The sequence below is a fragment of the Trachemys scripta genome, chromosome 4 (assembly GCF_013100865.1).
Source record: "Trachemys scripta elegans isolate TJP31775 chromosome 4, CAS_Tse_1.0, whole genome shotgun sequence".
NCBI lineage: Eukaryota > Metazoa > Chordata > Testudines > Emydidae > Trachemys > Trachemys scripta.
This window is the reverse complement of record NC_048301.1, coordinates 87018055-87042888: the sequence shown is the minus strand read 5'-3', so window position 1 is coordinate 87042888 and position 24834 is coordinate 87018055. Positions and strand designations below refer to the sequence as shown.

General features: G+C 37.6%; 1 protein-coding gene across 1 annotated transcript in view; it reads right to left on the bottom strand.

The window, feature by feature from the left end:
* Positions 1-24834, bottom strand: part of ANO3 (anoctamin 3) — a 363106-nt gene that overhangs the window by 115279 nt on the left and 222993 nt on the right. Inside the window, exons 2-4 of the mRNA XM_034768757.1 lie at positions 23572-23778; positions 21438-21509; positions 3552-3682 (exon numbers count right to left, since the gene is read on the bottom strand). Of these exons, the coding sequence (XP_034624648.1) occupies positions 3552-3682; positions 21438-21509; positions 23572-23778 (410 nt within the window). The remainder of the gene's footprint in view (positions 1-3551; positions 3683-21437; positions 21510-23571; positions 23779-24834) is intronic.

Below are 24834 nucleotides of genomic sequence, written 5' to 3'. Positions count from 1 at the left end.
GGGGGGGGGGGGGGGGGGGGGGGGGTGGAGAGGCTCCTTCTTTAGCCAGCTGAAGACAACCTGGAGGGGTCTCCCACAGGTTTAAGTAGACTCTCTCTTGTGGGTGGAGACCCCCCTCCTCCCTCCTATGCAAAGCCCAGCTCCAAGATGGAGTTTTGGAGTCACCTGGGCAAGTCACATGCCCCTGCATGACTCAGTCTTTGCAGGCCGACGCCATTGTCCACATGGCATCTTGCATGTCTCCAGGAAGACTTCTCATGTGGATTGGAGCATTCCAAGATGCATTGTTCCCTAAGTGTCTCCTGATCAGGTACTTAACCTGGCGCATTCCTTCCTAAAGAAGCTGACCAAATACCTCACAAAGCTTACTTAGAAATCAGGCAAGCATACAGCCCATATTCTTAACCTCGAGTAGAAAATGATATATACGTACAAATAGGATGAATAGATATAGTAGATCATAACCCTTGCGGAGATATGTTACATGGCACAGGCAGCACAAAACATATTCCAGTTATGTCATACATACATTTATAAGCACCCCCTCCCCATAAAGCCTTATGGGGTACGCTGTCACACCGAGGATCACTTGGAATAGGACAAGTAAAAATAAACTAGTCTGACTTAAAAAGGGGATGGAATAAAATAGTAAGACCAGAAAGAAAGTAATCAGAGGAGTGGAAAATACAAGTAAATAATGTTTCATTTCTACAGATGTCATACTACACTTCTACCATGCTCAGCTTCCTTTTCTACTTTTCTTGTAAGTTTAGTTGTTTCCCCTTACTTCCCTCCAATCAGATGAGTTTCACTTCTCCTCTCCTTACTTTCAGACAAGGTAAGACTATATTGAGATGCATTGCTGGGGACTTTATTACATTCCCCTGTTTGTTTGATCTTTTCAAACTAGTGTGCGCAATTCCATATGCAGACACATAAATTTTGCAACATCTTTGAAAGTCAAGCCCTTTAAGTACAATATACTTTTTATACAATATACTGTGCAATATACATCTGGTTTGCCATAATTGTAGCTCCTTTTACAACAATGCCCAGTTCCACATCCCTTTTCTGTCTACCTGTTAAAGCTTTTTCCATTTCAATAGTTTTTTAAATTCATGAACTTTAAACTTATTCTTTTAACACATTCAAAATTCAGCAGGGCTGACATTCTTGTAATACTGAGTATCTTACTATTACAGCCGTTGGTGGTCTTCTCCTTTTCATAGTTGCAATATTATTCATTTTGACCAATCCATTCCATTCATTTTGCACATGCATCTCTGCACTTTGGCAGAAGTTTGGTTCCTTAAAAAGACTCACTCTCTACTAAATGTCTCAGTCCCATTCCTTTCATCTTAATTCACTACATGTTGTTCCTATTCCTTACACTTATCAACACCAAGAGTTTCAGCCCCTAAAAATTTGACTTTTGGATTAATACATGGCTCTTTTTGCATTTTCTTTACCATGGCCCTTATATGTGTAAACCTTCCATTCTGTGACATGAGAAAACAAGGGAAAATAAAATTTTAAAATAAATGTATCCCCCGTGTTATTACATTCAAGTTCTTTCATGCTGCCCCTAAATACTTAATTTTCAATGTACTGCAGAATTGTGTGCTGCAGATTGAAAACACAATTGCTTTGCAAAAATTGTCATGGGGGAAACTGGAGATTTTGTCAGGAGGCTGCTGTGGCTCTTAGCACCTGTGAAGGTCATATGTGCAATACTCATTTATTCTCATCCTGATTTGACAGCACCTCCCCTTGCCTTAGAGAAGCTTTCAGTATTCTTGATGTGTACAGAAAAATATTACCCAAACCGCCATACACCAACACAATACACATCTCCCAATAAGTCATTGTGAAGTGCTGTGTCACAGACTGAACAGTTAGCATCGCTGTATTTCATAATGGTTTGAGACATTGATCTTGGAATAAATCATTTCTTTTTAGCACACCAACATAGGCTAATATGCTGGTGTATATTTGATCTTTAATTCTATTTTTTTAAATTTCTTACAATAAAAGTCCTTATTCAACCTCTCTCTTCACCCTCCCTCCCATTAAGACAATACGAAGGGCCACGTTCTATCCTCTAGTGCAGTTTCCACTGAAATGGATGCAGGTTACACGCACGTTTCAGAGAACAGAATTTGATCAAAGAGAGTAACACAAACAAGAGAAAGAAAAGGAAATGACTCCAGTTTTTAATTAATTTCTTATCTCACCACCTTATGTGAAAAGCATCCCATGATGTGTAAGGTACCACAGCAGGAAAACCTCACAGATCATACAAACTGTTGGCCATCTGTGATGCAGATTCCTGCAGAACTACGGTAATGACAATAGTGTGATCTAGAGCATGAGTTTTTCCAGTAATTACAAGATTCTTTCCCTAGCACATATGTAATTCTCAGTTAACAGGCTGCCAAAACCACAATGGGAATCAGCTTTCTGAAATGGCATAATGCTGATAAAACCTGGTGCTAACATGTAGGAAAAAATACCTGTGTTCAGTCCCACTAGATGCAGGTTTGTGTAACAGGTGTGTGCCTGCTTAAAATAAAGTGGCCTTAATTTGGTTCATGAATTAATTTGTGAATTAAGCTAAACCAAATTAAGGGCACCGAATTCTGAGAGAGTCCACACAGGGATTTAATGCAGTTTCACTAATCCACATTTAATCTGAATTAACTAAAGTGTGAGTTTACTTTCCTGAGTGTCCCCATGTACACAAGCCTTAGTGAAATTCAATTTGCTAAACAGGATGAAATGACAGTTTTTACTCGGTTCATATTCTTGATCATGATCGATTTTTTTAAGTGTTTTTGTGCCTGTGTGTCACACAGGTCCCTTCATGTTACTCACCTATATTTGGAATAATTTTGCCTTCCATTAGCTGTGATTTCCTGAAACTGATATTTGGAGTAGGATTTTTTTTTCTGCTTATTTTTCTAGATCACTTGACTTTTAAATTTACTGCAATTAAGCTTCTGAACACACCTACTACTAATTCATTGGGATGCACACAACTGACATTGTGGTTCATATGCCCTTAATCCTACACATTATTCCAGCCTTTAAAATTTTAGAAGATTCCTGGCTCTTATTTTTATGAGTCACAAAGACACAATCTTAGTCCTTTCAGTATAATTGTTGTCTTTATTTTTGGTGTTGCCCTTATTTCTATAGGGAACTCTTGCTAATGTTATTGTAGATCATGCTCATCATAATATTGAAGTCTTTTACTTCTCTTTCTGTGGGGATGCCTGAATCTAATTCTCTGAGACATTCTTGCACTACATCTGTTGGGGATTTCATGCTCTGAAATCTTGAGAGCACTTCTGGCCTTATTTGTATTGCTTACTTGAGGCTTTATTGTTTCATATCCCAATGTTGCCCTTAATTCTATGGAGAACCCCATATTTATTTATTTTTAAATCCAGCTGTAACAATCATTCCCTTAAGGTAAACTGACTATATTTTTCAGAATTTAACCACATTACGACAATTCATATAATTTAATGAGTACTGTGGTCCATTACCTTCAAAGATGACTTAATCCGAGGTTCTGGTTTCTGTCTGGTAACTGTGTTTTGAATAAGCAGTGACTGATCTGTGCGAGAATCATAATTCCCATGTTCTGAATCATCTGTATATGTGTCTTTGTCTTTTCCTATATCTCAGGGAAAACAAAACAAAACAGATAGACTCATTTGAGATTATAATGGAGACATACTTGTCGTACTCTTATAGATGTAGTTGAGATAAGAACATTCTCTTTTAGCACCCTCATTTGTGGCTTATAATATTCCCCCCTTCCCTACAAACAAACTTTTGATCTGAAATTTTATCATGCTTGGTCTCAGTTTAGATGTGAAGCTTTTTGGTTTATTAGAGTTTACATAAAATCTGTTCTGCAGCACTGGAGTTATCAGAGTGAAAAAGCATGATGTTTTCAGTTAAAAAAAAAAAAAACAGTCACGTTCAGAGGCTTTTGTGCTTTTATATAACACTACAAAGTTTGGACTTGACACTTCCAATTTGGTGTGCAACCCACATACAATGTGGTCTCATGAAAGTCAGAAGATTCTATTCCCAGTTCTGCCATAGGCCTGCTGTGTGACATTGGGCAACACATGTTAACACTCTGTGCCTCTTTCCACCATCTGTAAAAGAAGTATAATATGCTATTTTCCTTATTTTAATTTTAGGAGCTATTTAGCTCCCTCAGCTGTAGTCAATGGGAACTGAAGATATTTGGCATGTTGCAGGAGGTGCTCAGCACTTCATAGATCTGGCTCTAAGTGTATACCGATTGTGATTATCCAGTACTCAAATTTCTTCATAAACATAAGATAGCTTTGGAGAACTCAGGGCCCACTCCCCAGCCTGACAAGCCTTCGTCCCTTGCAGGTCTCCTGCTACCTCGTACCACCCTGAGTGGCTTGCTAGAGGAATTAAATGAAAGATGGGAGTCAGAGCTTGAGTTCTAATATTAGCTATACCAGTGGTTTTGCTAAGTGGCCTTGGGCAAGATGCATTTCTGCTTCCGCACACCCAATCATTAAAACAGGGAGCATGCTTATTGTAAGTAACCCACAGAGATATCGTGAGGGTTAAGGTCTGTACAACAGTTGAAACATGTAAAGCACTACTTAAGTGTTGATTATTGTTATCACTTGTATTATGGTAGCACCCCAGCCAACATCAGGAACCCATTGTGGTAGGCACTGTAAAAACACAGAGCAAAAGATGGTCCTTGCCCTAAAGAGCTAAAATATAAATATCACTGTACCTTTCTTTCATAAGTGTATCCAAAGGAGGGAAGGGAGAAGGACAACAATTCTGACAGTCTTTTTCTAGGGCTTTTCTGGTTACCTCCAATTTAAATTGTAAAGATATATTTGGGACAACTCCAGTGCATGTTGCCCATCCAGTTTGAATGTTACAAGTGGGCAGAAGGACAGTTTTGTGATTAAGCCATTGAACTGAGATTCAGGAGACTTTTGTTTAGTAACTGGTTTTACCACAGACTCCTTGTGTAACCTTGGACAAGTTACTTAATCTCTGTGCTTCAGTTCCCCACCTCTAAAATTGTGCTAACCCTTCCCTACTTCATCAAGGGATTTGTGAGAAGTATTAAATATTTGTGACGTATACAGAGTACTTCAGTACCTAGAAAGTAAGGATATTAAAATGGATAAAAATTACTTTCCCCACCACATCAATGACATTGTTATATGCATATATGTTAGGAGATGCTTTACTTTTGTGAATTTATTTTTAAAAGAAAAGGGGAAGAAAGAAATTGTTCCTATGGCAATTGCAATTCAGCCATATTGCAGATATATAGACATATTCTAAGACCAAGTTACTACTACATACAGTGAGCCAAGTTCTCATTTCAGCTTTCACATCAACTTGTGAAAATTCAGAGTAACTGGGAACAGCATTTAACCCAGTAATTCTAAACCTTAAATATGCACCCAATAACAAGTAATGGATGCTGTGGGAATGATAACCTTGAATTTTGTTTGCTTAGAATCACAGCTGCCGTAGTATGGTATTTGTATACGTGAGCACTTGAATTCCACATAGTAAATCTTACAGAAAAAAGAAATAACCAGGATTATTTTTATGCAGCCTATAAACATTGAGATACATTATTAAATTAGGAGTTTCATGGATAATTGTTTATTTGTTAATTTAATTATTAACATTACACATAATGAGCACCCAGTAACTCAGATCCTGCTATAAACTAAAATAGATCTGTAGTAATCATTTGTTAAAGTCAGATGAACGTGCCACTTGATTGTTAAGACCACAATACTCCAGATTTCTCTGTGATTTTTACTATGCAAATATAACATTATGTCCTTTCTATTTATATAGAACCTGATCCAGCGTTCCAGGTAATAGTGTAACTCTAATAACTTTATATGAACAAAATCCAAACAAGTAGTAGCCAATAGATCATAATAAAACCCATTTCAAGACAGAGAAGACATCTCAAACCACGAGGAAAGATAGTATTTAGAAGAGACAAATAATAATAAAGAGCAACAAAAAATGAATAGTGGTAAGAATATTGTTAAAAGATGGACAAAGGGAATGAATCAACAAGTCACTGAGGGTTTGGGAAAGAGTTGTAACGTTTAGGATTCTGAAACAGTGCAGACAGAGCTCAATCCTGGGAGGTGCTGAGCACCTTCAACTGAAGTTGATGGCAAATGAAATCGTTAAGCACCTCACAAGATGAAATTCATGGAATAGAGGCTGTGAAACACAGAAAAGAAAAAAAAGACAGCATGATCCTCCAACTCTTGCACATTAATAGTTCCATTAACTCCAGAAGGACTATTTGCATAAGTAAAGGCTTCTCACATGAAGGAGGTTTTACAGGATCAGACCCTATGTGAATTGCAGGACTTCAACAAGTTTTGCAAAAGTGATAACTTTTAATTAAGGTTCTGAAGTGTCTCACCTCTTTTGCTGAATGTACCATTACTACTGTGTATTAAGTCATTTTAGCTTACCAAGGATACCACCTCTTATATATCACATGTTCTCTGAAAGATGAAGATATTCCCTATCATCTCATTTGAAATATAGATATAAGAAAGGCTTTAGCAGCAACATTTAGTCATGCCACCAGAAAGATCAAAAAATTTAGAATTAAACAGGCTTTTAATAGAAAAGAAAAAAAAAGGGTTGTATATGGTTTGACTGTAATTGTTTTATATATATATATAAAATTTGTGGGTGTGGGGGGGTGTACATCCCTCCACCTCCTAAAATCACCTATAGTGTTCTGTAAAAGGTAATGGAGAGGTGGAGCACAGCAGAGGGGAAGGCAGGGAATGCTATCCTGGATTTTAAAAGAGCATCTGTATATTTTTGTGACATTATTCTTAAGACTTTTTACACTAAAGAGGTATAAAAACTAAGGTACACCCATCTAAACACCAAGTAGAAAAGCTATCCCAATTCAGTGCTTGTACAGTATATGCTGATTTGAAAGATCATGAAGTAATGTATTGGGTATAATCATAAGCAGATGAGTTCAACCAATATTATCATTTTTTCATGCCAGAGTCTCTGATCAAAAATTAATTTTTCAGAGGTTGAGTGGTTGATGTAAAAATGTTCAGTGTGTGTTACTGAATCATGTCCAAAGTTCCCTCAGAAGAGAATACAGTAGCTACTCTTATTCCGAGGTTTCAGATACCATTGACAAGGTACTCAAGATTAGTCACATGAATTGAAACATTCAATTCAAGATTACTGTTATTCATGCCAGTTTTCTGCAAATATGTATTTTTAATGGAGAGATGTATTCTCTACCATTCAGTATTTTTTCTTCTTCTTATAGGAAATTAATTTCTCTCATTCTATTAATGATTTTTCTTCATCATGCTCCATTAAGTGGAGTGTCCATTTCAGTTCAAACATGATCTTCAAAGTTCCCATCACAGCAGCATCCAACTTTACCAATAGAGAATGTCACCATAGATAATAGTGAAATTTTAAAAAGCTATTTTCAGTAGGTTTTGATTTTAAAACTTTGAAACCTAATGTTTTTCCCTTTATACCAGCACCTATCTTCTGTCATCTTTCTCCACCACAATTTAGACTATAAAATACAAAAGCAAGTAAACATTAAACTGAAATTTGGAACTGCCAAAGGCCAAACAAAGAAGAGACATCCCTGGAATTTATGGTTTAAAAGTTTAATTGTCTGGGGATTTTTTTTTTTTTTAAATTCAATCTATCCAAAAAGGAACTCTCAGTCCCAGATGGGTTCACACTCTCTTTGGAAGCATCTATCCTAAAATGATTAGGAAGCAAAAAGAGACTTTATTTGCCTGCAGCTTCAAGAAATGACCATCAGAACAGCCTGCTCCTTCACGCTCTCTCCCCACCTTGTACGTGGTTCTAGACCACCATGCTCATGGAACTTGAGCATCTGGCTTAAAGCCAGGAACTTCAGAATAGGCTTCTTTGCAAACCTCAGACCACACCTCCAAGACAACTTCCTCCTCTTTCAAAATAGCTGTGGGACAGGAGACACTATTTCTAGAGACAAACATGGGACAGGATAATGTCAGTGAAAGAGGTTTCCCCTCATATGTCTCAGAGTTTACATTCCTTGTTAAAGACAATTTTTAATGTGCTTTCATTTTTTATTTATTTTAATTCAGAATTGCAGCAAATGGATCAGAGTCTCAGTTGCATAGTTCCATCTGCTTATGCAGTTTGACACCAGCTGAGAATCTGCCCATATGCATTTAAATATACCAACTGAGCATGCATAATTTAACACTTTTTCTTTACTTTAACGTAAGAGTAGAGAGTCCACTTAAGACTTCATTACAGTATGGCATGACAAGAGAAGAATTATTTGAAAGAAGGTCTAGGAAAACTTCATTTGATGAAATAAAATATTTTAATGGCAAAATTATTTCAAACTACATTTGTGGCAGTGGGAAGGGCAAGTTGCAATTCCCTAATTTAATGTAACATTTTGTTGGTAAAACAATTTCAATATCTATCCACTGAGGCACTTATGCTACTTCTTCCCTGTTGGACTGTCCAATTCAAAACTGCCAAAACAAATGCCAAACTGTGAAGGCCCTTCTTAAAAAAAAAAAAAGAACAAAAAAACTTCAGTGGTGAAACATTACAGTAACAGGTTTCAGAGTGGTAGCCATGTTAGTCCGTATCAGCAAAAACAACGAGGAGTCCTTGTGGCACCTTAGAGACTAACACATTTATTTGGGCATAAGCTTTCGTGGGCTACCTGTATTTTCCACTCCATGCAGCTGATGAAGTGGATTTTAGCCTACAAATGCTTATGCCCAAATAAATGTGTTAGTCTCTAAGGTGCTACAAGGACTCCACATTACAGTAAGAAACAGTGACAAAACAAAAGAAACACACAAACAACATCTGGATGATAATGGCACATGCTGTACAGAGTTGCCTACTACAGTTTTTATAGTCCACAACAGAAGTGTATGGTAGAGGGTATCTGCTCTCGTTCCGCGCATCCTTTCAAAACTTGTAGCCTCTCAGCAAGCACTCAGCAAATGAGTCTTAGACAGAGATTCTGTTATCTCATTCATATAAATCAGGAATAATCCACTGAATTCAGTCAGGATTTTGGACCGGAGTTCTGAGGACAGGATTATTATATTTATGTTCATATTATTTGTTCTGGAAATGACTCCTAAGCATATTTCTTCCCTACATAGATTCTTTGGGCTCCTGAAGGTATGTGTGGGCTGCTCCTTCAGGCCTCTTCAGAGACAAAATACCCATTATCACTGCTTTAAACAGCACATCCATTCTCCCTTATTGGGGGTGTTCATGTGACTTTCCAGAATATGACCAAAAGAAAGCAGAAAGGCTTAGGTTTTGATCCTTGAAACACATGTGCAAATACTTAACTTTAATTTACTTTACTTTGAAGTTTGAGATTATTCATATGCTTAAAGTAAGAGCACGTATGTTTGCAAGATTGGCATCTATTAAGAACAAAATGACAGTTATTGTAATGTTATTTTCAGCAATTAACATAATTAGTGAGAAATCTTTATTTCCAATATAAAAAGTTACAAGTTTTTGTTAAGTAACCATGTAAATTACATTGAGATTATTTTAATTGCTAAATCATTTTTGAACAGAAGTCACTTAGCAAGTTCTATTTAAAACTTCATTAGCCTTGATTGATTGTGTGAATATAGTACTCTAAAGTCCCAAAAGCAGTATGGTAGCCATGCAGGTGGATAAATAAGCTGTTATGATCATTAATATCTGTAAATTATACTATTGCTGAGGGAAAACTTCTATATTGTACCAGTTAAATTTTTCTAGTCCTGGGAAATTAAGGTAGCAACATGAAGAAAGCAAAATAAATAAATAACTAAATAAAATAAGAGTGGTGTTTCAAAGATTTGCCTTTAATGAAATTAGGTATTTTATATATATATATATATATATATATATATATATATATATATATATATATATATATATANTATATATATATATATATATATATATATATATATATATATATATATATATATATATATAAATGATTATTAGTATTTCAGAATGCGATACCTGCTAGATGGGCCAGCACATGATATACACTTGGCCCCATATTCCACACTCAGCAGTGAAAGCTATTTAAAGGAGTTCCAGGCATCACTCAAGAGGATGGTAGACTTCTCCTTCAGAATTGATCAAAAAACTTAGTCTGGTTAGTATGTTGCTTTGTTTTGTCTCCTCAGTCACATAAAAATGTGACCAGTGATTTCAGTGCTTACACAACATAGAAAGCATCTAGCCTTTGAGCATAAGCAAACTCTAAATCTAAATAGATCATTGTGAAATTCACACTGAAGGAATGTAAGAGATTAAAAATGATTGACCAGACTTTTTAAATTCTAGGAATCCTTTGTCTGGTAATGCCTGAAAGTACTCAGTATATAAATTTGGATACATGTTTTCCCCCCCACAAGGTTTGGCCAAGTTAATACAGTATGTGTCTTCTGGATAGCAGGAAATGGGACACTAGATGGGGAGGGCTCGGCGTTATCTGGGAAAGAATTCTCTGTAGTATCTGCCTGGTGGGTCTTGCCCACATGCTCAGGGTCTAACTAACTGCCGTATTTTCAGTCAGGAAGCAATTTTCCTCTGGGTCAAATTGGCAGACACCCTCGGGGGGTTTCATTTTCCTCTGCAACATGGGGCATGGGTCACTTGCAGGTTTAAAATAGTGTAAATGGTGAATTCTCTGTAACTTGAAGTCTTTAAACCATGATTTGAGGACTTCCAATAACTCAGCCATAGGTTGGGGTCTATTACAGGAGTGGGTGAGTGAGCTTCTATAGCCTGCAATGTGCAGGGGGTCAGACTAGATGATCATGATGGTACCTTCTGACTTTAAAGTTTATGAGTCTATGGCTATGGGAGCCATTTCACATCTAATAATGCCTTCTAAGAATGCCTAAAATAGCCACCCCTGCACCTCTTGTATAAGAAAATATTGACGTATTGCTGCTCCCATTTTTACATCTTACATAATGTTGCTAAAGCTTGTGACTATTATCATGTACAGTCCTGTATGGTTTTTGTTTTAAACAAGACATAGCACATTGACAAGGAAATTTAATTTTAAAACTGCCATTAAATAAAGTAGTGGGGTGCTTCAAGGATTTTCTCTTCACTAGATAGTCTCAATCCTTAACTCTGCAGTGACTTCAATCTATAAATTTAAGGCTGGATCCTATAGTTCAGCAGGGCTGGCTTAGACTTGCTGGGGTCCGGGGCTGAAGTCTGAACCCCACTAACCAGGGCCAAAGCCAAAGCCGAGGGCTTCATCCCTGGGTGGCAGGACTCAGGTTGTGGGCCCCCTGCCTGGGGCTGAAGCCCTTGAGCTTCAGCCCCCCTGCCCGGAGCAGTGGGGCTCAGGCTTTGCCCCCTGCCGCCCACCTGGGGCAGTGGGGCTTGAGCGGACTCAGGCTTCGGTCCCACCTCCTGGGGTCATCATTTTTTTATTTATTTTAAATAATCAGAAGGGGGTTGTGGTGCAATGAAGTTAGAGAACTCCTGCGATAGTTCTTAGGTGAGAATTCCACTGAGATTATAACTTGACCCTTGGTCAAGAAATTAGCAGGCCATTTGTTTAAATGGAATGTTCAGTCCTAAAATATGCATGTTTTGTTAATAAACTGAATAGAAAAGAAACAGCAGCCTGGGAGATTTGGACAAATATATCAATATTAATTAAAATCTGTTAAACATTAAGTTTGCAAAGTCAAACATTCAAAAGTTAGGAAATATGAGATTCATGGATGCCTATACAACCTGAATTCTGTCTCTTTGTGCATATGCATTATGATACGGTCTTTAATGACACAATCACTTTATTTTTTCAGCAGGACCCTTACCTCATTCAGGGCACAGCATGGGACAGTGTTCACTGAGTGGGTATTTTTTTTTCTTTCTTTTTAAAAAGCTCATCATTAAAGGTGCATCAGCTCCATGCTATATTTACAGAGTAGCATCTATATTCTGCACTGAATACAGAATTATTAATTACCTCATCAGGTTTTCAATGGTGCTCATCACCACAATATTTGAGCAGTTCACAAATTTTAATCTACTTATCTTCACAATAACCATGCAAGTTAACAAAGTATAATTATCCCCATTTACAGATAGGGAATCCAGGCACAGAGACATTAACATTTCAGAAGTGCCTGAATAATGATTTAGTATCCTAAATCGCAACTCCAGAAATGTAGGCACTTAAGAGACTAACTCCCATTGACTTGAAATGACAAGCAGCTCCTATGTCCCGAGTCACTTCTGAAATTGGGACTTGAAATCATTTAGGTGCTTTTGTAAATTCAACCCTAAAGCTACTCTGCACACCAGTGGCAGCAGCATGTAGGGTACGTGTAGCTACATGCCCCAATGAAAAGCAGGCTGCGTCCGGGAATGAAAGGTTCTGGCAGGGGGCAGGCAGTGGTGAGCTATTGGAGACTCTCTCTGTGATGGGGAAAGAGTTCAGAAGTGGGGAGGCAACTGTGAGACACTACACTGCTAAAAATAGTGTAGTTGGGGGAGGCACTGCATGGGCAAATAAAGAGACATGTAGAGTACGCACCCACAGGGTTCAGGCATGTTGTTACTCATCTAAGCAGTGTCTCAGCATCTACATTGCTATTTATACCTATGCGGGGGTTGGGGGTATGTACTCTACATACTGCTGAAAGGAGCATGCCATGTACACATACCTTAAGCAAGTTACCCAGCTTCACAAAGGAAGTCTGGGGTAGAGATGGAAACTGAACACAGACTTTCTGAATTATATTCCAATGTCTTATCCACAAGGCCATTGATATACTATCAATGTAAATGTTTGGCTAGATAGCGTTGTCATTAACAAATAAGACAATCAAATCAGTGATATGATGCTAAGTTACCTGATTAAAAATCCAAAGTGTCTCTCTCTAAGATTCAATTCTCCATTCTATTGCATGGCATGCAAGAAAGATGGATGTTTCTTATAAACACAATCCGTAATACTTGGACACAGGATTCATTCATGATAGCATAATACAATTATGGCAAAATCATAAACAAGATCATTAATAGTCAAGTTTATGTACAGAGAGAAGGTTAACAGCTTACAAGAAATACTGAAGAGGTCTGCAGTCTTCCTGCCCCCGCCCCCCTGAGCAAAGTCCTCACAGTCCTAAGCATGTCACAAACATTGCACTCAGGACAGTATGGCAGCTATTAACATCCTAATCATGTGACAGAGCTACTGGCAAGTTCAGAACCCTAAACAGAGCTGCCAGAGATCAGCTTGCCAAATAGCTGGAAGTCACTGCATCTGGAAAAAATATCTTCCACAGCTTGGCATACAAGACAAGAGATAATCAGATGTTTACGGAAACTGCCTATAGCTCCCGACTATTGACCCAAATTCCAAAAGACCAAAAGACAAAGAAAAGCATAAATGATTGAATCCTTTCATTAGGGCACACCATTTCATTTGGTAATGAGGAAATTGACATAAACTTCCATAAAGATTACATATTCTTAAAGTATCTAAATATTGAGAATTTATCAATCAAGGTTGTACCTTAGGTCTTTTGTGATGTCTTATCATGAAGAATGCAATTATATTACAACCTTAATTACCAAATTCTGTTTTCAACTTATTAGAGGTGAGCTCAACAAATAATTTGTAGTAACTAAAGAATTAAATTAATTTTGCCTCTTTCCCTGATCAGGAACTTTCACAAGTAGATTGTTGTTTCTTAAAGGTTACTTTTCATTTAAAAACATTTTTGGTGAGATTTTTATTCTCTAGATTGGTTACAAATAATTCTGTCACTATTTAATACTCAGCATGCTAACTTTGAGCTGTGTTTATTAGTTGTCACTAGTCTCAATTGTCACATTGTATTATTTCTGTTCCTTGAGTAAATGAGCCTAATTCTTATAGGGTTGTTTCTACCACCATTTCAAATTACTTTAATGGGACTTGCCTGAGCAAAGTACTACTCAACAACATGAGTAAGAATGGCCCAGTCAAAAATATCATCACAAGGAGGGTCTGAAAGAAACCAATGTGGGTTTGAATCTCTCAGGGAGAAGGTAAGAGTTTAGGTAGACATACAAGGTTAACAGGATTAAGGAATTTGAGAAGGGTGTGGATCTTTCTTTCTGTACGACAAAAGCTTTGACCAAGTCATCTTTCTGGGAAAAAAATTTAGTCTACTGTAGATTATTGTCCAGAAACACATTGGGTGCAGAGTTTACAATTTTCTTTTGATCCCACTGACAAAAGTAAAGGTGTGTCGCCCAAGCATGATCTTAGGTGAGAAGAGTGCAATCAGATACTTGTCTGAGTCTCTAGTGAGAGATGTTAAATAATTTCCCAGCCCAAATAAAATACACCAAGTGCACTGTATATATAGGTCTTCTAATTTCCATTGACACAAAGTAACTGTGTGCAGCTATATGGTCATAGTTACAAAAAAAGTTAGGTCAGATTCTTTGTGTGGCTCATTTAATTGCCTTTTTTGGAGGCTCTATTGAGGGCACTCTGCTGTCAAATAGTGTTCCATAAAATATACCACTACTTGCACAAACACCTGGATGGAGAGTTTCAAATGTGCTCCAAGTGCTTGAACTTACGATCATTTGCTTTCCACGTGAGAATAAAACTTGATCTCTTCAAAATCCACAGAATAATGTCACAACTGGGGGCCGGGGGGAAGAAGAGGACAGCTGAAGCAAATTCAGAGACTTTTGTGCTGCATTTATCCAACTGTACTGCAAATGGTGATGTTGCTGGGTGATAAAATAGCTTCTAATTTAATGTCCCATTGCATCTTTCACTCACTTAGTTCAGCAGGCACACAGCTTTTGTACTGCTATAACTGTATCAAAATATATGAAATTAAGTGGCAGATTTCTTACTCATGTTGCACAAAATCTTAGGCTAGGTCTACTATGCAACCCTTACAAAAACTTTGTAAGGTGCACTGTGTGGCTGCTATTTATTGCCAGGAGAGAAGCCTCCCAGTTACAAAATAAAGACATCCTCAATGAAGGGTGGTAGCTTTGTTGCGGGAGCGTGGCTCCCACCGACAAAGGGCTATCCCCACTGGCACTTTGTCACTAAAACTTTTGTCATTCAGGGGGGTGTTTTTTTTTCACTCCGAGTGACAAAAGTTTTAAACGGTGAAAGTGCCAGTGTAGACAAAGCCTTAGTCCCAGTGACAACCCATAGAGTAGTTATTGATTACAGTGCTACTTACGATAAGTAAGAGTGGTAAAATAAGCAATGAGACTCAGAGCTAGATTTACGAAGGTATTTAGGTGCCAAAGGATGCAGATAGATGCTTTTGAAAATCCTACTAATGCCTAAGCAGGTTAGGTGCCAAAGTGCTTTTGAAAATCCCACTAGGCACCTATCAACCATCATAAATAAGGCCCTCAATCTTTGAAAGAGTGCACATTAAATCTTTCAAAGGAGAAAAAAAACAAGAAGGCAGCATTAATGCCAATGTTCAGTACATCTGGGAAGTTGACTGGTGAGCAAAGTGTGCCATGTATCAAATATTTCCTTGCTCTGCAGTGGTCTAATCCTGCCACTGTCCTTATGCCCTAAAATACAGAGTCCCAAACACAGAGGAGCTCCCAAGGAAATAAATATCTCCGTCTCTGGAGATATTTAAGAGTAGGTTAGATAAATGTCTATCAGGGATGGTCTAGACAGTATTTGGTCCTGCCATGCGGGCAGGGGACTGGACTCGATGACCTCTCGAGGTCCCTTCCAGTCCTATAATCTATGAATCTATGAATCTATGAATAAATCACAGACGATGCAATGAAGCTATTGTTTTTCCTTTTCTGTGTGGTTTGGTGCCTGTGTACCCTATTCAGTTCTCTTTGCTCCACACCATGCAGTGGAGGAGAGCATTTGTCCTGTAGTGGTTATAACTGAAGGCAATGCATATGAATAAAGGGAAGGAGTGGAAGTGGTTTAGTATTGAGGACAGAGCAGAATGAACACAAAACTCTGTTGTCAGCGACATAAATAACACAATTAAACTTTACTCATGTGTGCTGCAGTTTTTAATGCAATGGTAAGAAGCTTATTAAAACAAGCTAATTAACATTAATTTTGCCAGCTCGCATCAGCCCATTAGAAAGTACAAAACATGTTATGTAATAACTACTGCTATCTAAATGCTACAGAAGCTGGGAAGAGGATATTTGGGTGACTATTTATGGAAATTCAATATTACTTCAACTATCAGCATCCTTGCTTTGGAGCCAAAAGTCCCTAGTTGAAATCCCCAGAAGAGCAGATTCCAACACAGATTCAAAATTAAACTGAAAAATAATTCTTAAAAAGTTTCCCTTTAATTACCTAACTCCCATTAATGAATCCAGCTGTGTGATCTTTAAAACTGAAAACAATTTCCTTTATAGGACTGTATGTATGTACAACCCTTCCTTGATTAACTCCCAGATTGATTATTTTACTTCACCCTTGTGCATTAGTATGCTTTTTTATCAAGCATTTCTACATCTTGACTGAAATCTAAAGATGATATAATGCTGGATTGTCAAGTATCGGGAGTAGCCGTGTTAATCTGTATCCACAAAAACAACAAGGAGTCCGGTGGCACCTTAAAGGCTAACAGATTTATTTGGGCCTAAGCTTTCATGGGTAAAAAACCTCACTTCTTCAGATGCATCAAAAGCTTAGGCCCAAATAAATCTGTTAGTCTTTAAAGTGCCACCAGACTCCTTGTTGATAATGCTTGATTATATGCCGACACTGTGAAGGACTCAATCAACAGATTAGTGTGGCTACATTTCTAAGGATTCTAGAACTAAAAACATTTCTTGTTTATGTGACTTTCTACATTTAAGTTGGCTCAGCTCACTGGACATGGCTTATTTTCATTAAATTAAATTTTGCATTGCTTTGCACAATGCTTTGTGATACAAGATGATGGGCCAGATCCTCGGCTGGTGTAAATCACTGTTAGCTCTACCGAAGATGTGTTTGAGTTCACTTAAAGAAGTCAGAAAAGATATACCAATCAAATTCATCTGAGGAACAAGCCCAATATAAAGTAAAGGGCATTATGGACCATGTCTTTATGGGGGGAAAAAAGATGGCAGAAGGTAACTAGAAGGCAATGCTAAACATATACTTCTTTCCCCAAACAAATATCCACAGAGGATTTGATTGTCAAAGGCACAAACTTTAGTTAAGTGCCCAATTCCCATTCTGAGTCTAAGCCCCATTAGAATGGCTTTGAAAATCTATCCCAGAATGTTTAGTGCGGGAGTAGTGTTTTGTAATGGAATGACATCAGTGTGTTCTTGCAACTTTCAACTTCCCTGTTTCTCATGTAATTGTTCTAGAGGAAATCTATACTTTCAATTTTGCCTATACTTTGTTTATTATGCAGCATTTTTTAAAAAAAATATTTATTTATTCTTATAGTACATGGAAAATAAATACTACAGGAATGAGAATGCTTCCTTTCCTCACTTTTTACAATTTCTTTTAGATTGTGCACAAAATTGTTCGCACACACACACACACACACACACAAAAGACTTCTTTAATGCTCATATGAGAACGTCTCCTTTAGCATCAGACATCAGAGGTACTATCAGCTCACAGAGAGATGAGTTGCACCTATTGCTCTAGTGGAAGATGGCAGTATTCTGAGTGCACACGATCCCAGATTTAATCCTCACCATTGATCAGTTTCCTATGCATTTGTGACCAGTTTGCAAAATGTAACAATCCTTACACTTGCTAACTGCTGTACTGACCCCTTAGTTGTGAGTCCTCCCCTTCAGAAAGAAATCACTGGAGGCTAGAAAAGGCCCCAGAGACTCTGAATAATCAAAAGCCAGGAACAATAAGATGAATGAGTAGCAGATTGAGGAGAAACAGTGCTAAAGTTTGAGGTCAGACTAACAGCTCTATGAGTAATGGAGAGGTTAGTCAGATCTCTAAGCTTATGCTCTGCAAAGCTCCTGTCTCCCCCATTAACATAAGGATCCTCAGACTCTGTATACTGACTGTGAGGCATTAGGGAAAATACCAGAGTCCTAAAGATGAGGTACTGCATAAGTGTGCCCTCAGTGTCGAAGCACCTGGTTTGATACCCCCAACCAGAAGGTTCCCTATACCTGCAACATATTTATGGCCTTATCCAAAGCCCAATGAAATCAATAGGAGTCTTTCCATTGACTCCAAGTGACCTTTGGATCAGAACCTTAATTCTTCTCTCGTGTTCATAGCTACCACTCAAACTAAAGAAAACACCACATAGAAGGATACATCTTTAAAAAAAAGCAGCTATGATGCTACCTAATTAAAAATTTACCACACTCTGCTGCCTAATTAAAAATTTACCCCACACACTTAATTTCAGCCCCATCTTTAGTGTTCTCATGGGGCAGTTGTAAGAGGTTCACTGAGGAAATGAATCCCATTAATCAAGTATATTATGCAAGCTACATCAAAATGTACTAGCACTGACTAAAGCATTTAACAGTGCTTTGTCATCCTCACTTGTTTAGAGATCAACACTTTAAAAGCAAGATCCTTCTGCTTCCTGTTGTTCAGAATGAAAAGGAAAAATGGACTCTGCATTCTTACTTCATGATAGGTGACTTAAAAGAGATCAGTAGGCAATCAGCATTTTAAAACTTCAGTTTTTATTTTTAGTCACACTTTGGATTTATCTGGTGTCCTTTGGTAAACAAACCCGAAAGCTTGATTTCTATTTTAAAATCGTTTTCACTGCTTATTTTTGGATTTTATTTTCCATTTATATCACTTTCTTCTTGCTTGAACAAAGCAAATACAACATTCTACTCTCAGTTACATTGCTGTAAAGCCAAAGCAATTCCATGGAGTAATCCTGGATTTACTCCAATGTAACTGAAGGCACATTTTAGTCCAGAGTGTGTGAGCAGTTCTGCTGACCACATGTGCTGAACAGGCAGCATCTCACCTGTGACGCTGGGCAATATCACAATAATAACTTAATCCCCAGCAACCAAGCCCCTTAATTCTTTCCACTAAGGGCTGGTCTGCACACAATTTTTGTACTAATTAAACTATATCTATTTAGAAACACATGCAATTCCCCTAGGGTGGATGCAGCTATTCTAGGATTAAGATGCTTACATTGATATAGCATATTTCAGTACATTTAAATCAATATACTAAAAGCACTTCAAAATTATGTATAGACAAGCCATAAGAATCAACTTCTGAAGAAGCTGAGCAGGTGCTGGTTACTGAGTGGAGAGTACAGCAATCCAGAAGTTAAATGGCACAGAATGGGCAAGGACAAGGTGGGTCCCCAGTGGATGCTGGCTGTCTCATCCATCTCAGTAAGGTTTAAGATCAGATGCTCAGTGATAAAAAATGTCAGCCATGTTAACTATTTCATCCTTCATGTATAAAAGGCCAGAGGGGGTCTCAGATCAGCACAGTTCACTGTAAGTGACATCTTATTTTGATACCATAAAGTGGGTGGTATTGTGGAAATGCCACCATATATTTTCCCCCCAAAATCAAGAAGCACCCAAGTCCCAGGATCTCAGCAGAGCCCATGGGCATACTATTAAAACAAAATCAAATCATGAATTTTAAGCCAATCTCATAATTTTTCAGCCCGAGTCATGATTTTGGAATAGCAATTCAGATTGCTAAACTGCCAAGGAGGCAACTACACTAATGAGCCAACACTCCCATTCTGATTGCCACTTGCCCCTTTTAATCATAAAGGCCCACCTACCTTACCAAATACTATATTCAGGGCAATGAGAGAAATCAATGCTGAAATATTTGGTTGATAAGAATTATAGAAATGCCTCTAACTGAAAATAAACAACAGGAGTGTGCATGAAGACTGATCCGTTGTGGGAGTATGAAACTGCTATTTTTAGTCATCATATTGAGTGTGACCAAAAGTTTTAATAGTTGCTTAAGCTACATCCACAAAATACATATGCTTGTGCTCACAGATAATTGCATGTGCACGCAATTCAGATGTGTGTATGCACAACTACCTATGTTGTGTACATCAATGTATAATTTTACACAGTTACTATTTGTGTGTGCATGTACACTCATTTTGTAGGCGCACATAAGATACCTACTTTAAGGTCAGGCTTGACAAAGCCCTGACTGGGATGATTTAGTTGGGAATTGGTCCTGCTTTGAGCAGTGGGTTGGACTAGATGACCTCCTGAGGTCCCTTCCAACCCTAATATTCTAGGATTCTTTTGAAACAGGTCTAGGAGTGACTTCTCCCTGATATTCTTTGATCTTCAAAAAGATTTAAGTGACCTCATCACTAGGACAAATATGCCCCAAATAAAATAATTTTCTGATATATATTTGCAAAACTGCAATAATTTGTGTGTGTTTTCTCTAGAACTTAAGTATAATTCTTTTCTTTAAAAAAGTCCCTGCAGCATTCATGAGCCATCCTAAAACACATTGCATGTGAAAAATAAGAAATAGTAACAAGGAAACTAATTTAAATTGTAAACTTCTGAGAGATCATATTATAAATTACAGTGATAGAAAAAAGTTATTTTCATGAGTATGAAAAATATCTTCACAATATTTAAAAGTATCTGATAAGAGTGTGGAAAAATCTATACATTTACATCTTACATTCTATTGCTTATTCTCTTGAAATTCCATGGAAGTGCTTTCCAAATTGGCAAAGGAAAAATTAATAGAGGCCCATTTAAAACACCAGAAGAGAGGCGGTAAATTAGGACTAGAAAGCTTGATGGAATTTCTATTAATTCTTTTGAGATCTACATGAAACCATATAATCAATTCTCTCCTGTCAGCAACTCTCTCATCTTACTGAAAATATTTCAAAGTTTTCCATGAAACAAATTAAAAATGTATGTTCATATATCCTGTGTGTCTGTGTTTCCTTGCAGAGTCAATATTTCTTATGTAATCTGTTATTTTGCAGATTTTATTTTTGCAAGTTTGGTATCTATTTCCAACTCCAAACCCCTCTGATATTATAATTAATATACTCTTTTGGAGTGAATGAAAGGAGGAAGTGTCAATGCACTTCGACTACAAACAGAAGTTGTCAACATGTATACATGAATTTTTAATGAACAAAAAAAGCCTACCAACATTTTGAAAATAATCCCTATATGTTGTTTTAATTTATCAAGGTCTGCCTTTTCACACAAAAATTGGAAGTTCAGTTTCAAGAATGGAGGTTTAGACCAAGAGAGTTAAACGAGAAAAACAAATTTTAAAAATAACTGCCGCTTGAAATAACAAAGAAACTCACCTAAAAATGAATCACTGTATTCTGTATTAGACAACTTGAGTAAGTTGTTTTCCAGGGTCTCCATCACTTTAGCTGAAATAAATGTAAGATTCCATCAATGTAATCTTTTTGTGTTGCAAACATAGAAAATGTCTGGCAGCTATACACTCAGAATGGCCAAAGCAAGGCATTAAATGTACTGATAAACTTTGTAGAGCATTTTCTGCTACTGATAACAGACCATCATTGAATTATCGGTGCCTGTGATTCTCTTCCTGCTGAAGCTTAAACTCATGTTAAAAATATTCAGCTATTATCACATTTGAAGGAGAATGGCTCACAGTTTGGTAATAAAAGCTGGTCAAATTCTTTATCTGATCGTTTTTGCAATATTCTTCAAATGCTGCTAATTATTCAATGAATAATTGTTGTAATTGTTTGCCCAATTCCACTGGTAAAAACTCTGTTTCTTTGGAATTTCACATGGGCATGGCACTACTACCTGTCTCACCAGTCCAGGGAGGACATCCTATATCAGAGTCTGTTTCAAGCCCTTGCCTCAGGCCTGAGTTTATTGGTTAAACAAAAATGAAGGCAAAATACTGCTATGGCAGTTCCCAAAAAAGGCTTTCCCCTTACCTCTCACATGCCAGAGCCATCCAGGTCCTTGCTCTGATCCCAGGAATCCTGCAATAGCCTATTTGATCCCTGAAGTTCTCATTCCCCAGGCCATCTGCCTGCAAGTCAAATGGCTAGGCTCCTATAGTGGGTGAAAGAACCTACCTGCTCCCTGCAGGTCTCTAGCTCAACTGAGCTTTCACAAGCTTTTATAGGACCAGGCTATCCAACTGACCCCTAGATTCACAGCCTCAGCTGGGAGGCAGTTGATTAGTCACAGGCTGGGCCCATCTCTCTTTAAAGGCCCGTCACCCTGTGACCGTGACATGCACTGGCTCTGACTTATGTTGCTAACTGAAATATTTTAAAGTCATTTTATAGGTTTTTACTAAGTTGGATTTGAGCTTGTGATGTGGAAGATTGATTTAAACCTCACATCACAAACCAGACCTGGAGAACAAAAGGTAAGCTCACACAAGTATTTGAGGGGACTAAACAACAAAGAAGGAGAGGAATTAAAAGAGCACACCTAAGTTGTGTATAAATAGAAAATTTAAAAGCAGCTGGCAAGCAGGCCAAGTGTGAACCTGGAAGTTCTCAATGTAGTATATACAAGCACCACCATCAACAAAACATACATTGCATGAACAGATACAATCTGCATCAGTTTGTGAATAAATACATGCATCTGCCATTATGCTCTTAAATCATTATCAATTAGCAGCTTCTAAACTTAATGATTCTGGAAACGGTGACAAAAAAACAATAGATGCAGATAAAAGCCAAAACCCCAATCCTGCTATGTGCATGCTGACCCTTATGCCTATATGGAGTCCCATTTATTTCAATGGGGTTCTTTTTGTGGTGGCTCTGTCTGCTTGGAGCCAGTTTGGGGTAGAACACTGGAGATATCCATTGACCTCCCTATTTACAGGTTTGCCGTTGTCAAGGGCCATTTCTAATCTGGTGCATTGTGCATTCACTCTAAGGTATATTTTTAGATTACATACTATAAATACATTGGGTGAACTCCAGGGCACATTGAAGTCCATAGGAGCTTCACCGTTACCTTTATTGGGGCCAGGATTTCACACAATATTTTCAGTATGTATTGTAAAAACCATAACTCATGATCAAGGAGCAGCTGCCTCTATTTTTCTAAGATCCCCTTAATGAAATAATTTCCAGGCATTCTTTAAATATTAAATAAGTTATACAGGAGCACAGATACTACAGTGATTCATCTAAGTATTGTGAAGTCTTTAAGAAAAACAACACTTACACTTATCACTTTCTATAAGCATCTCTAGTATTATGGAAACTTTTCAAGATCAAAAGAGTAACAAATACTTCTATTCTTTTTGCGGATACAGACTAACACAGCTGCTACCCTGAGACCTTTCAAGATCAAGTTATTATATTTTATTATGATTTCACAATTTTCCCAAAAAGAAGCATTACAAACTCAGGCACATCAGAGTTTAGGAAAAACCGTATACTGGAGGGAAGATGGTATAAATAAAGGATAACTACTCACCTCGTTCTGACACTACATTGACTGTAGCTGTTGAAGTGCCTGCACTCAGAGGCCGAGCCTGTGGCTGGAGCCTATTTGGTTGAAGAAATGAAGAATGTTTGCTCAGACAGTGAGGGTGTGTTTGACTCTGTGCTAAGCATGGCATGGATCTTCTAGAGGGCTTCAATGGAGGCTCTTTCACGGTCTCACTCCTGCTTGTGTTCATACCTGAAACATCCAAAATATATAGAATCAGAAGCTATGTAGTATTATGTGTTTTTTAAAAAAGAGAAAGGTAAGCATCTGGATTGAATTAGGAAGTTTCAAGAATATTTTTTGTCTACTGACTAAGTAACTTTTCAATGATATTTTATACTGTTCTACCATATAGAACATTTCATCCATAAATATCAAAGTGCTTTCCAAGTGTTAATTGAACCTCATAACACCCCTGTGAATCAGGCAAAAGTATTTTTGTACCTCCATGATAAGTGAGTAAATGAAGGTACAGAGACTATATTTTCAGGCGGGCAATTGCTTTTTCATAGGTTCGAACCTGCAAAAGTTGTATTAGCATTCTGATACCTGCAGGTGAAATGTAGTTCAAAACTGCATTTCTGCTCCTCTAAGACTCTGACTAAAAGTGAAAATTAATTGAGAGGTGCAAGTCTTCTGACTTTCCTTTGCAATTTAAAGTACAAATTTTTCACAACTGCAGGAGACATAAAAGGTTGCCACTTTATTTCTATATAAGAAGGCCTTCTCATCCAGAAGAGTGGGTCTTTCAGTTTTGAAGGCAACTACTAGCCACAAAAGGAAAAGTTGATCTTTCTGAGCCACAACTCCAATATCTTAGTGTCTTTGGAACACACCAGAAAGTCAGAGAGCAAGATATGAACAAAAACCAATATACAGACATAAAGCTCCCAAAACAAACTTCCTGAGTGGGCACTGAATTTGTCATAGAGAATGACAGATGAGTGACACCAAGCTATTAAAAAATAAATCTCTGACTTTGACAAAATCACCCCCCCGTCTCTCTCTCTCTCTCTCTCTCACACACACACACACACTCTCTTCCCCTATCTACCAAGGAAGATCAGCAGATCTCACTACCACCATTATGCAGGGGAATACTGGGAAGACATGGAGTTATTTATTCTAAGCCAAAGGGTATGCTAAGCACCTCACAGAGCGAAGTTTAGATATGGTCCATGGCCTCAAGAATTTATCATCCAGAATTAGATGTAACATAATGAATGAGGGTGAGAACAACAAACTGTT